The sequence below is a fragment of the Vidua chalybeata genome, chromosome 1 (genome assembly GCF_026979565.1).
Source record: "Vidua chalybeata isolate OUT-0048 chromosome 1, bVidCha1 merged haplotype, whole genome shotgun sequence".
NCBI lineage: Eukaryota > Metazoa > Chordata > Aves > Passeriformes > Viduidae > Vidua > Vidua chalybeata.
In genome coordinates this window covers 126,559,633-126,573,301 of record NC_071530.1, presented here as the reverse complement: position 1 = coordinate 126,573,301, position 13,669 = coordinate 126,559,633, and the positions used below count along the sequence as shown (strand labels likewise).

The window sequence follows — 13,669 nt, the reverse complement described above, 5'->3', positions numbered from 1 at the left end:
ATATATATAACTTATGAAAAAGGTTAAGATTGGTTTAGCTGGAATTCTACTGCCACTCTGGAGTGGAATTTAAAGTGTGGATTCACCACCTTGTTGTATTAAAAAAAAAAAAATTTGAAAAGCAAATAAAATATATTCGATTAAAATATTTAATATTAGAAGTTACATTGAACAATCAATCTCTAATGTAAAAGGAAGATCACAATTGTTTCACTAATCAATGTTTTCTATTGCTCTCTGGGCATCTAAATTATGAGGGACAAGACAAATATCCAGCGTTTCTATTAGTGACTCCAGAGAAGGAAAACATGAAAAATTACACAGCTTTTCTGAAAGTTTAATTTTTTTTTTTTTGGTTACCAAATCTAAAACAGATCTTCTATCAAATTGGTTACTAGCTTGCTACAAAACATTGTATTTAATCATTTCTGCTTTTACTTTCAGCAACTAATACTCTACTGTTTGTTTCAAAAGTATTCCATCCCATTGTTACATTTAAAATGCTCTCAATAGCACAGACATCTCTAGAAGAGAGAAGTAAAGATATCAGCTGAAAGTCAGTCGTAATTACACATATAGTTTGTCTGGCTGCCAGTTTGATATATAGATTAGTAATAATATTTTTACTTTATTAAAAATATCCTTCATGATAACTTACATTTTCTATTGTGTACTTCCAAAGCTTGTCTCAAGTCTACAGTGGCTCTTCCTAATAAAGCATCTGCTTTTAAAGTGTGATGGCTCCACACTCTAAATTCCAGCGTAGTCTGTGGAGTCACATTCCTGCATAAAAAATACATTTTAAAAAATATATACAGATTTTTAAGAATTCATTCTTGTTATTAGGAGCATTTGAACTTTATTCATTTTCTTACTGTATTTCTTGATACTAATGAAGTGCAATTTTGTATTGCAAGGGGAAATTTTTAACTAAGAACTGCAAACACTGTGATATCTACACTTAGGATGAAACTTAATGTGCATTACTATGATAGCCTAAGGAATTTGAGAAGTATCAGAATAACCTACACTCAGCTCAAATCTCAGTTACAGAAAACATATCTTTATTTATGAAAGGCTTAGTTCCCCTATTCCTCCAGAGTTCTAGCTGAAAACTTACATTAATAAATATGGAGAAAAGGTAGGAAGTATATTTTTCTGTCACTGCAAAGAAAAATGCTAAATATTTTTCAAAAAGGAAAAAAGCAACAAAGCATCTATTTTCAAGCAAGAGCCCACTCAACAGCTATCAGCCTGCCATGGATGTGTTGACAAACATTTTTTGTGAATCCACAAATATATAAAAAACCATAAGGCATACTCACAGAAATCAGAGGGGAAAATTCAAATGATTAAGCTAAAGTAAAAACTGGAGGGAAGCAGAAAGCAAAGGACTCAATTGCAGTAATGTTATTACAAGCTTTGGCATTGATCTCTCCCCTGCTCAAGCTATGCTAGGTCCTGGAGAGTAAGTTTTGTAATACAGGGTCTACTACTGCAAAGGTGGTCTTGGCTTTGAAAAACAGGAGTAGAAGCACTTCATTGCAAAAAGTCAAAAGCCACATATCCATCAGTACTGACCTAATATATACAGAAATTTGTATCAGCAATGATGAGAATCATAATAAAAACAAGCCCCACTCTCCCAACAATAGGACTAACTGTACAGTCACTTGAACATGTTGGACAAGGTGGATCTTTTCTGCTGAAACACAAGCAAATATATTTTTGCATTTTGAATAGGCTGCCTTCTAAGGGAGGTCTTAGTAAAAGAGCAGCTCAACAATGTAAAGGAAAAGATCCCCAACAACTACACACGCAGATATATTGCTAACACATAGAAGTGAGGGGAATTTGGTAAGCCAGAGAGGTCACTTAATCTCAAATACCATTCCAATCGCCAGAGGAAGAGGGGGCAAGTATACCTTAAAAATACATACAAAGGTAAGACCCTAGGTAAGCAATACTCATTATGAAATGAGCCTGCCATTACTATGCATTGCAATTTACCCCTTTTCTATCAGATCACCAAATCCTGCCAAAGCAAACCTGCCTCCTCAAGAGAAACTCAGGTCTCTGTGAATATAATGATAGCTCTGTACTTGTTCTAGTTCTTGATCCTGGAAATCATCCTCAGATCCAAGACTACATTATTCTCTTTTGCAACATTGCAAAGGGCTAATATGTTCACTTAACCTGAAATACCAAGAAATGAGGCACAGGAATACCTACTTGCTTCAGACCTGGTCTGGAGTAAGTGTTCCCATGCAAAGAGTTCCCCAAAGACATACTCTCCAGCTCTTATTGGAATCTAGCATGGCTCCTACTGCTAACAAAGCCAGCTATCGCACACAGACATGTCAGATATTGTGAAATGTACTGGCCCAGGCTCAATGCCACTTGACAGGAGCTATGCTGTTCCCAGACCCAAGTCTGAACCAATACAATCTTGCTTGTGAATAAAGCATTCTAACCAAGTACAAGATTGCCAGCTCTTCATGGGATCCTATTCAGGTATATCTACACTCCTAGCATAGTTAAACCAAACTAAACCACAAGAAGATTAAAATGGTCAAATATCAAGGTAAGTGCGAGGTAACTCCGCAGTTTTTGTGTGTATATCCCTTCATTGGGAAATTCAAAGGAAGAAGTGACCTTCCTCATAACTATTACTTATCCAGTTGAGACTTTTTTCCTTCTAAAGTTGAGAATGACATGGTTATAATTAGTAAGTCTTTGTAGCAATGTATGCTAAACACATATCAAGTGCTAACAAATATCAAGGCTGTATCATGTATTGCCACTGTATGCAAGTAATACACTCTGTAGGAAAAAAGCATTCTCAATACATTGTAAGGATTCAGAAAAAAAATAATTTTAGATAAATACCAACTTACGTCTGCATTTAGACATCAACAGCCAGAGCAAACTATGTTGGCAGCCAAGCTTACTAAATATTTGCCTGCAATGTCTGTCTAATAAATAGTATCAAACAACCAAAAAAATCTACTTACACTGTCAGCTGCTCATCCCATTTGGGATTTGAAGAACTACTTGATTTTGCTGTTTTCTTAATTTCTCCATCTGCAGTTAATTCCGTGTAGAAAGTTGTTCCAAACCAATTCTTTTTCCGTTTCAGTTTGGCACTAGAAACTAATAAAATACATTGCTTTATCTATAAAGCAATATAAACACCATACTGTTGCTGAAAAACAGAAAATGTCCTGCCTACACACTGTATGAAATACTTTGCAAGGCAATGTTTTTCCTCACCTACTCTACTTCTGCTGAAGAGAAAGAAGTTAATGCAAAAATTACCATTTTATTTTATTAGTAGCTTTTATTTTCAAAAGCTACTTTGTCAGATAGTTGAAACCAAGTGTCACATACTCTTTTCCCCACATACTGGCAGGACTGGTTGTAGAGACAGCACAATTATTTTAGGGATAAACACTGGAAATAACGTAGGTTATTTTCTCATTGTTCTCCCTATTCTTCCCTTAACTGAAAAATGCATAAATATGATACATCTGATGATGCATCTGAGGGATTATCAGACAGACCTTATTTTTTAGTTATTTATTGTTAGGAAAGTCAATGTAGTTCATGCCTATTTCAAAATGTCCCTGTATAGCAAAGCCTGTATACAGAGCTTCATTTATTTGCCTGTATTACTGCATGGTTGAATTTGTGGGTTTACACATCAGTTTGTAACAATTAAGAAAGCTACTCTAAGATTTCCCCTATTTAAACAGCTTTGCAGATGAACTCAAAGGTTTCAGGTATATATTCAAAAATTAAGAAACATCACTGACTAAAGAAGCTACTTTCACCTCCAAATCAGTGGTGAGTTCCTCTGTGCTCCCTCGTCCATGCCCAGTTGAGAAAGTCACTATAAAAACCAACAGCAGCCTAACTGCCAAGATTTTAAATTCTATTTCTGGCAGATGATGTCTTGAAAAGACCACAAGAATGGACTCTCAACTATATTTATCTGCTGCCTATGCCTTCTCTCTAATTCCTCCCTTGATTCAGTGTGATTCTTGTTCCCTCCACTTGCAAACTAAAAAAAAGGCTGAGTGTTTTCAGCCATTTGGAAAAAAAATCTTCCCTATTCCTTTTCTTTATGGTATTTGCTAACTCAACGTGGAAGTTTACTAAACTGAAAGGGAGACATATTTCTGGATTGCAGTATTCAGAGATGTATACATTAGTCATGTACAAGTTGGTGGGATGCAACCTGTGGGAATCCAGGGCAACCATCCAAGATTCTAAAGGCACAAACCATGAACTTTTATTTGTTTCAAAAAAAAAAAGGTGCAAACTTAACTTCCTCACATTTGAAAAGCCCAGTCTTAGTAATGCATCATGGGTCACAAAAGGCAACTGCAGCCCTGATAATGATGAAAGCTAGATTGTAGAAAACTAAAACTGTAATTCCATGCACAAGTCATATTTTTTCATCTGACATTATGATATATTTTTAAGTTTTGACAACCTCTACTTCTTCCACATTTTCCTCCACAATTTGCTTTCCAAAGGAAAATACAACAATTATTAAAACACAAATATTTAGTAATGATATTCAAGCCTCCTCTTAATTTCCCCTCTTTTATCTGATTATGTTTTGAGTCCCCAAACATAAAAGGAGACCATGATCATCTTTTGGCTAGGACATCTAAAAAAACCTGTGAATAAGTAATAATACCAGCAATACTTCCAAAAGAACTAACAAGACAAGATCTCACCAAGAATATTTGAACAAATACTGATGGCCAAGCATGCCTACAATATGTTAGATCTGTCCAAACTCAAGCAAGTCGCCACTCCATTCAGATTCCTTGTTTGCAAAATGAGTCTATGATACTTGCTGCCTTTATAAAAGTGTTTTTTAAGTGCAGTTCTTGAAATAATTATAGCTTCTACAGCAGCATAAACAAAACTGCACATAAATATGCAGTGTAGGTCAGCAATACTACAGTCCCACACTCCTCTGCCTCCCACTACTGGGAATACCACTGGCATTCATTCCTGTGATCCTGCAATAAAGACTAGGTTTAGAGAACTAAACCTTCAGAAAACCAATCACAAATGTTGTAAAGACTTCTTCCCATTTGAGCCCTGACCCAGATTTCTTGGAGTCAAAAGAAGTCTCAGTACCAGAAAAATACAAAACTATTTACATAAGGAGCATCTCAGCACAGGATAAAAAAATACCATTTCTGTAGACACAGATCTGAATTTAAGGGTCATTTGTGTAAGTCAGTTTACAGTTATATATATACATTCAATCTATAGGTGGCTCCATCTCTGCTATTAGTCATTGCCAGTTTTGATGACTCATCACATTATTGAGTAATGTGCTCCTTACATAAGGTTAATAATTTTTGAGGCTCCTCTCTTATCCAATTTCATAAATTATCCATTTGGGGGACTCTTCAACGATATATTTTTTTCTCAGATAATCTGGCCATCTTTGGATCATCCAGCAAGATGCCTCTTTCTTTAACATGCAGCCTTTATTAAGACATGGTATCTTACTCATGTTTTTCCCAAATTTTGTTCAGGATAGCCTTAATATATTCCTAGCCATGCATCCATATTTACTTCAGCGCTCCCAGATTTCTCAAAATCTCTGGAAAGCTCAAGTTAGTTATCAATGGTGAAATAATACTTATACATGTAAATACACATATATATATATTTATGGTAGGTGTATTTATGTACAATATCTTACCTATGTGCTGGTAACATTTTTAACTGCTGTAATACTGTCACTATTAGCTATCAAACTTGTTTACTTAAATGCACTTTGCTTATCTTCAGACTACAAGGAAGTTTCACTTCTGTTCTGCCACCCCACAGAGAGAGTAGCTAAGACTGACAATTGTCACATCTTTGACCAGTCCTTGTCCATCAGTAGCAAAATGCATAATCTACTTGGCCTGTTCAACATCTATTGAAAAAGTGTCCCCAGCACAATCAGGAATCTCCAGGACTGTTTTCCAGAAATTTCCACGGATACTGGGATGGCTTATTTCTGCCTCAAACTATGACAACTAGCAGAGCAAAAGGAAGAAAGAGACAACATAGCAAATTGCAACTGGATAGAAGGAAAAACATTCAAAGTGACATGGCTTATCACAAGGAAAGCTGGTAATCTACAGACTTTGAGATACTGAAAATTCAACTGGACAATATAATGGGCAACCTGATCCAACTTCAAAGGTAGCCCTGCCTTCATCAGAGTGGACTAGGGAATCACCAAAGGTCCCTTCCAACCTAAGTTATTCCATATGTCTGTTAAGTCTAATCTGTGGCCCTAAGGATATTATATTCTACAAATATTTATCTGATATGTAATCAAAGAATTTAATCTTCTGAAGGGCTAGCAAATTTTGTGATCTCCTCCAGTGTTCCAGCTTCACTAAAACATTTTCAGCTTGGGGTTCACTACAACCACCAACCTTTTTCCTAGAATTTCAGTAATATGTGTTCCCTCTTCAGAATACATGTCATTAACCACTTGTTCCCAAGCAAAACTTCTTTGAGTTGTCTGTACTGTTGTTAGGAATACCTTTTTTATTTTGAAGACATATTAAACCCTATCATGCAACTCACTGTATAATCTCTATTTAGCCTCAAATCACCTACATATATTATAGTCACAATATTAACTGTAACATTCAGATCATTAATTAAGATATTAAACTAGTTCATTTTTACACTCACTTACAGGATTGCTTTTGTAGAATACATATGTTTTCCTATAAAAATCTCTATGATACAAGTCACTACTTGCCTGTTACTTGCATCTGTAATCTTCCATTACAGTTGTGACTTGTATCAGATCTTGGTGAGGCTGTGGCCATGTCAGAGGTTTAGGCTTCAGCCTAAAAAGAGCAAACAGATAGCTTATTAAAAAGTACTTCTCTCTGCATGTCAACTACAGCTATTAAATAAAATGTTCAACTAATCAAGAAGTTACCAAATATTATTTAGGTACAGCAGAACACATTATTTCATAACAGCAGCTAAAAAAAGCAATCACTTTGGAAATTTGTCCCACATTACACCTCTAAGGATGCCAAGACACTTCAGTAACATATATATTAACATAGCTTAGAACAACTGTGTAAGGCAAGAATAGAAATTTCAGCTGTGGTGTATCACAGCTGTGGTATATCTCTCTAGAAGACACACTTATGGTCTGATTTCAGATAAGCTGAGCACCAACAATTGAACAAAACATTTCAAATATTTACATGCTTGAAAATCATGCTGTCACCAGAACAATACACTCGAGCAGTAACGAGAGCGATTCAGACAAACGTTTGCATTCTATCCCTACATTTGCCACCAGCTTCCTGCCCCACTGCTGTCCACCCACAAATCACTTCCCTCATCTATTGAGACAGGAAGCACTTCACAAGGACACCCCACCTCACCACTCAGCAACTAAAACTGAGTGTGTCGGATCCCAGCTGGGACACCCCAGCACAAACACGTGCACACAGCATCACTCGTGTCCTCCCGAATTACTACACCCGACTCACATCTAGAAGGAAAACATTCTGTTTCTATCAGACAACGACTTTTCACAAGAAAAGAATATATACGTGTAAAATAGACTTTCCCTGATCTGGATGAACTTCCATGTATTTGTTTCTGTGAACACAATTGGTTTCAGTAACAATAAGAGAAGAGCTGTCACCAAACCTTTTATAAGTACAAAAATTTTGAGTACATACCCACAATACGCGTGTATTTATTAATAAATTAAATATATCTACCACTTTACCAATACACTCCCGTGTATATTACAACATATAAAATCAGAAATTTAAAAGGATGAGATGAAGATGAAATAAACAGTATTTTAAAATACTTTTTTCTCTTACTAAAAAAAAAAAAGTGTGTTTTTTTTTTTTTGTGAGAGCCATGTGATTGAATATGCTTCAGCATTTTTTAAAATGTTGACTTAGCACTTTGTAATACAGTGATTTCAAGCCTAGTTTTAGATTCAGTTTATTGACTGTCACAACTGGAAAACACAATTTACAAAGATATGCACATCCAAATCAAACTGCATCACTGGCTATACTTTCTAAATCATGACACTCATTTTGCATCTCCACCCACTAATTATGAAAAGGTTTTTCTTGAAATTTGGCCAGTAAACTTCCATCTTCCCTGATATCAATCACTTGTTATTGCAAACCAATGGAAGGTGCATTTTATACTTTTATGAAATTTTAAGATTCTGAAACTCTTATCTGGGAAGACTTTTAAGCAGATAAGGAAATTCTGCTTCCAATTTTAAGTGTACAAATATGGAAGGTTTTACAGATGACACATCTTTTCTGGCAATAAAAATCACACAAGGAAACATTTCAAAACATCCATTTTCAAAATGCTTTCTTCATTGCATCAGTTTATTTCAAAAAGCAATAGGTCTCTTACTTATTAAAATACCATCTTGACCTTCAAGTGAGGGTGTCTTAAGTGTCTTTATTTTTTTGAAAATAACTGATAGTCAGCATACTGCTGACTGTTATCACCAAACAGGTCAGGAAATTCGTAACACTTGTCTTTTTGTGAGATAAAACATGTAATTAATCTTCAAGTTTTACAACTCTTCTAAGCACTTTGCCATGATAACTAGTGATCCTATGCACAGTACACGAGATCTTCCTGGTCACACCCAGTGTCATTATAGATTATGTTAGATACTCTACTATTTAAAGGTTTTGTTTTCATACAATGAACCACAATAATGATATCCTGCAGCACTTTGTGCACTTATGGCTCCAACTTCCTTGTGGCTTGCCTATGCATGATGCAGTGAATGAATTCTCAAGTCGTGCTCAACTTGGAACCTTAGCTAAGAACCTTTTTTACTTTGGTCAAATCAGCCACTCCATCTGTGGTTACTTTTGTACAATTTTTCCATTTAAAAAATGCTGTTATTTAAGAAGACACTATTTAGAATTTATGCTTAAGAATGTCTCTTGCCTGGTACATCTTTCCCTAATGACTTAGTTCTTTGTGAATTTCATTATGGACCCAGAATCTAGCAATTACCATAAGTTGAGCCACACCACAAACACCTATACTTTCATCCAAGTGTCTGTAGAGCAAGCCTCTCCCACTGTGTAATTTTTTCTGATATTTGTTTCTTCAGAACTTTGGCAATGTTTTCCAGACATCTTCCAAGAGTATCTGCTGACAAAAGAATGTGTTTTAGTTTGTGACCACATTGTTTACCATGTATTATTTCAGACATTTATACTACTGCAGGAAGATGAAATGCTTCCCCAACAGTATTTCCGTCTTCTGCTACTGAGAAATCTCAAAACAGGCTTCGAATGATCTATCACTAAGTTTAGCAACATCTTGTAAAGTCTTGGATTACATACAGCATTGACTTCAACATTGCTAGAAAAACCTGTAGATGTTTGTCTTCATGTTTTGGGTGCTTAGTTTTTAAGTGCCTTGCTAATTGTAATGGCTTCATACTATCATCAGGTGATACCTCAAGAAACAATGTTCATCATTTCCAATAGCGGATGTACATCCGTATCTGAAATACCATTCTTGACAAACCAAATTGTTTTGGCTGACTTCTAGTCGCCTGTAATTGCCAATGGTTTTATCTCATAATACACCTGACCAAGAGCTCACGCTAGGAATAGAAGCAGCATCAGCTCTGCCATGTTCTTACTATTCATATTATTAGTATTATCTTCAATCCATGGTCTCTTTGCAGGAATTTTTTTTAAGCCACTTGCCTATTTTATGAGGGTTTGCTTAGTAAAAACTAAGTATTATAGTCCACAAATCCTCCTAACTGGGCACAAGTAAACTGCCTCCAATCACAATACACTGGAAGTGAATGAACAAATGAAGGTGTTACTGTGACCCCATCATACTGTGGAATACTAAATCTGTCTTCAAGACACCTTACAAACCAAATGTGACACAGGACCATCCAACATACAGACCTACAGAAGGTGCCAGTGTCAATACTAAATAAAGCTTAATTTCTTTCTTATTTTTCAGGTAAAATATAAGTCCTAGATTTTCTTCACACAGTCCACTGGATGGTCTTCTACACCTGACTTTGGAGGCCACTGATATGGAAAATGTCATAAAAGCAACACATTCAAGCAACTCAAATAAATTCAAATTCTTTCCAAGAAACTAAGATCTGCAATCTAGTCCTAAACATACATTAAAAAACTAGTTTAGGCATACTTCTGTAATTGACAAATTATGATTTTTTTCTTTCCTTCAACTGTTTAACCTATGTAGATCTAAAATGCTGGGGGAGGGTTGGTTTTTATTTGGTTGGTTGGATGAATTTTGTCCTTTTTTTAACTCTACATCAAGGATGTGCAAAGCAAAATAAATACATAAATAAATAAATAAATAAATAAATAAATAGTGTCAGAATCCTCAAGTAGATAATTCATTGTATAATCTCCTCAGACTTCATGTGTTGATTTATCTGCAAGTAATACCACCTGCCCAAACCTGAGTTTCTGGCTCTGCTAGCTACTAAGCTGCTAACTGCAGTTGGCAAACACGTTTGTCAATCTTCTGATAACAGGGAAGCAAGAATTCACTACACTTAGCTTTGCATCTCTCCTCTTGAAAGAAAAAATTACCACTATGCCTGGGAGAAATTATTGCACTGTGAGGGAATTCTCAACAGCTGATGGAGATGAAACAAAGTTAGGTTTGGGGTTGGCTGAGGGGCTATAACCGCATGACTGCAACCCACAACAACAGGCCCCTGATGTTCTGTTCTGACTCTGTTGAATTAACATCCTATAACAGAAATCTATTTTATATTCTTGCCAGTATGGTACACTTAGGTGCATTTACACCTAAGCAATGATTACAGTTCCACATTTTCAGGATGTTGTTAAACAAAATACTGACATGCATGTCAAATACTATTTAGAAAAACACACTAAAATATAGGAAAGTTCAAAAAAAAACCATTTAAACTTTTAAAAATAAACATAGGTTTTTACCAACAATACATAAAGTTTTCTGTCATAGTTTATATTGAGAAGGGCTTTACTGAACAGAGCAAATTAGTTGAACTGACTGATTCTGATTTCATCATTCTGCAAAGAAGCGAAAAATACTCATTAGGAGGACTGAGTAGTTTTCACATCTAGAGTAATGTCAAAAGTAAAATACCTGTATTTTCTTGATCTAATTTACAAAAAAGTCTCCACAAGAAAGAAAAACAAATGATGAAGAAACACTGAAAGACGAGGATTTTTTAACTAAACAATTTTAGAAGTTGCATTTCAAATAATGCGAGCCCTTACCACTAATGGACAAGGGAACACTGTGTCCTAGGGGCACTATTTACTGTTTTTTTGCATCATGGACAACCTTTTTTTCCCTCATCCCAAAATCCCTTTTTCTTGTCTCTCAAAATAAATGCCCAGTTTGACTCTTGAATATGTCAATTAAGGGTTAAAATCTTTGAGGTTATCTTTACATAATCTTAAAAAGAGGATTACATACAGCAATGTAAGTCACCATCTTTGTAGTTATAATCATCCTGAAAATGAGGGGATTAATTCTGACAGGGCTACAATCACCACACATTCCCAAATATGAACTTGCTACAGCTCTTTATTCAAGCTCTAGATTAAACTTCATTGGTCTGAAGGATGTGAAGCTTTACTTTCAGAACTGTTTCATCAACACATACAAATACCACCCCCAGCCTCAAAATTCCTGGACAACAAAAATTCACTGAGAGACTCTGGAGAGCCCCATGAAGACCACAGTGATCACAACCCTTCTTTCTAAACCACTCCCATCATACATAACTGTTACATCAACTTGAAGAGTACAATCTAGTTATTAACTCCTACAGCTGATATTTTAATATTACTTCAGTTGTATATATTATTTTGGGTAATTACAGATTGATTAAGACAAAATAAGACACAAGTAAAACCATGGAATGGACAACATAGAAGTTTATTAAAAAAATTAAAGGATCATTTCCTAATTCATATGAATCAACAGTTTCATGGAAGCCAGTCTCATTAACAATAACAACATTTATAAAATTTACACTTCTGTGAACAATATTCTCCAAATCTCAAAATGCTATTAAAACATCAGAAATTAAAGGGAACAACAACAGTGAATATTTCATTTATTTATTTTTCATTCAATAGTAGAAAAATTATTTATTCATAGAATTTAAGCAGGTATATTTTAAATCGCATTACTCATTTGGAAATGAGTGCATCTAGTGCAGGTATTTCTTGTAAAGCCAAAAGTTAAGAAGTATCATTGGAGCAGCAAACACACGTTTATAGATTGCCTGATGCTGTGAACCAGTAATTGAGGAGATACTTAATGAAGCATCAATGAAGGCACTCAGATATAAAAGAGTACACCACCAAGAGAGAAAACCATTTCCTTAATCATATGATACCACAAGAATCAAGCTAGGAACAAGACAAACAAAAGTACCAAGAAAGTACGGTCCAATTACCTGTGGTATCATTTCATAACATATGAAAAATCCCATCAAAGAAAACAGTTAATTTTTTTCCCACTTTAATTCATTAATGTAAGAAGATCAATTAATGCTAAAGGTTAGAGAAGTGAACAGTGATTTCAGGAGGCTGTAGGTGTGAGAATTTCTGTACTGTAGCTGTTCTGATCTTCTGAATGTGAGGTATAGGAAGGAAAGATTCTAGGGAAACTCTGCCCATGGTAGAGCATGCAGGGTGACAAAGCAACCCTGTGTGAGCATCTTTCAGGAAAAGACAGTTGTTCCACTTTGTTGGGTAGCATAGAAAATCATCCACACTTCTAGTCTTGCCTCCAGGTGCTCTTCTTCCACCAAAGAAACAAGGCTGGGGTGGCGAGAAGGGAGTTACCACACTGATGAAAATCAGCAAGTATAGGGTCAGAAGCAAGTTTCTTGATGTAAAAATAAGAAGAAAAAAAAAGGAAAAAATGTCTTTTCTTAGGTTAGATGAAAGTAAGTTTCTTAATAATTTTTTTTTCCATTAAGACTTTCAAAATCCAGAATTTTTATTCAACACAATTCTGATTGAAAAGTCCATTTCACTATTTATCAACATTAAAAAGGCTGATGATTTTGTCACAGCTAATTGAACATATGTCTAATTAACTGGGTTTTTTGAAAAAAAGAACCAAAACTGTATTACTTCCAGAGAGAACCAGTAACTCTATTATAATTTTAAAAATGAAGGATTTCTCCTTTTGCCATAGGAAACTTTCAACCTCAGTAATTTGATCTGCACAAAGAGAAGCCAGATCTGAAATAGATCTGGAGAAGTATCTGTAGACCCAAAAATGTGTTGGCCTTTCTTACACTGAGCAGAACAGTAGAGTAATTTCTACAATTCATCTTGCCCTCTACAACACTAACAAAAAAAAATATCTAAGACTTGGCATTCCCTATATGGATAGCTCTAATCATCAAAAGTTAAAACTACAGTAATATTTACACATAGGCAAATAGAGAACTTAAATTTTTCTTTCCTCAAATGCCACAAAACTTACCACAAACCAAATGCCACTCTAAGAAGCAATGGAAATATTTATCAGTAAGAGATGTCTTCCACAAACCCCAGTAGGGCCTTCTGAG

General features: G+C 35.2%; 1 protein-coding gene across 5 annotated transcripts in view; it reads right to left on the bottom strand.

Moving 5' to 3' along the window:
• The window catches only part of WWP1 (WW domain containing E3 ubiquitin protein ligase 1), a 56,179-nt gene that overhangs the window by 27,799 nt on the left and 14,711 nt on the right, over nt 1–13,669 (bottom strand). For 2 of the 5 annotated variants that reach the window (XM_053940841.1, XM_053940835.1), the window contains exons 2-4: nt 6,803–6,893; nt 3,015–3,153; nt 659–783 (exon numbers count right to left, since the gene is read on the bottom strand). The exons of 1 other annotated variant lie outside the window; for it this stretch is intronic. In XM_053940841.1, the coding sequence (XP_053796816.1) occupies nt 659–783; nt 3,015–3,153; nt 6,803–6,872 (334 nt within the window). In that variant the 5' untranslated portion in view covers nt 6,873–6,893. Of the gene's footprint in view, nt 1–658; nt 784–3,014; nt 3,154–6,736; nt 6,761–6,802; nt 6,894–13,669 lie in introns of those variants that run through there. 2 more of the 5 variants (XM_053940872.1, XM_053940849.1) reach the window with 2 other exon arrangements.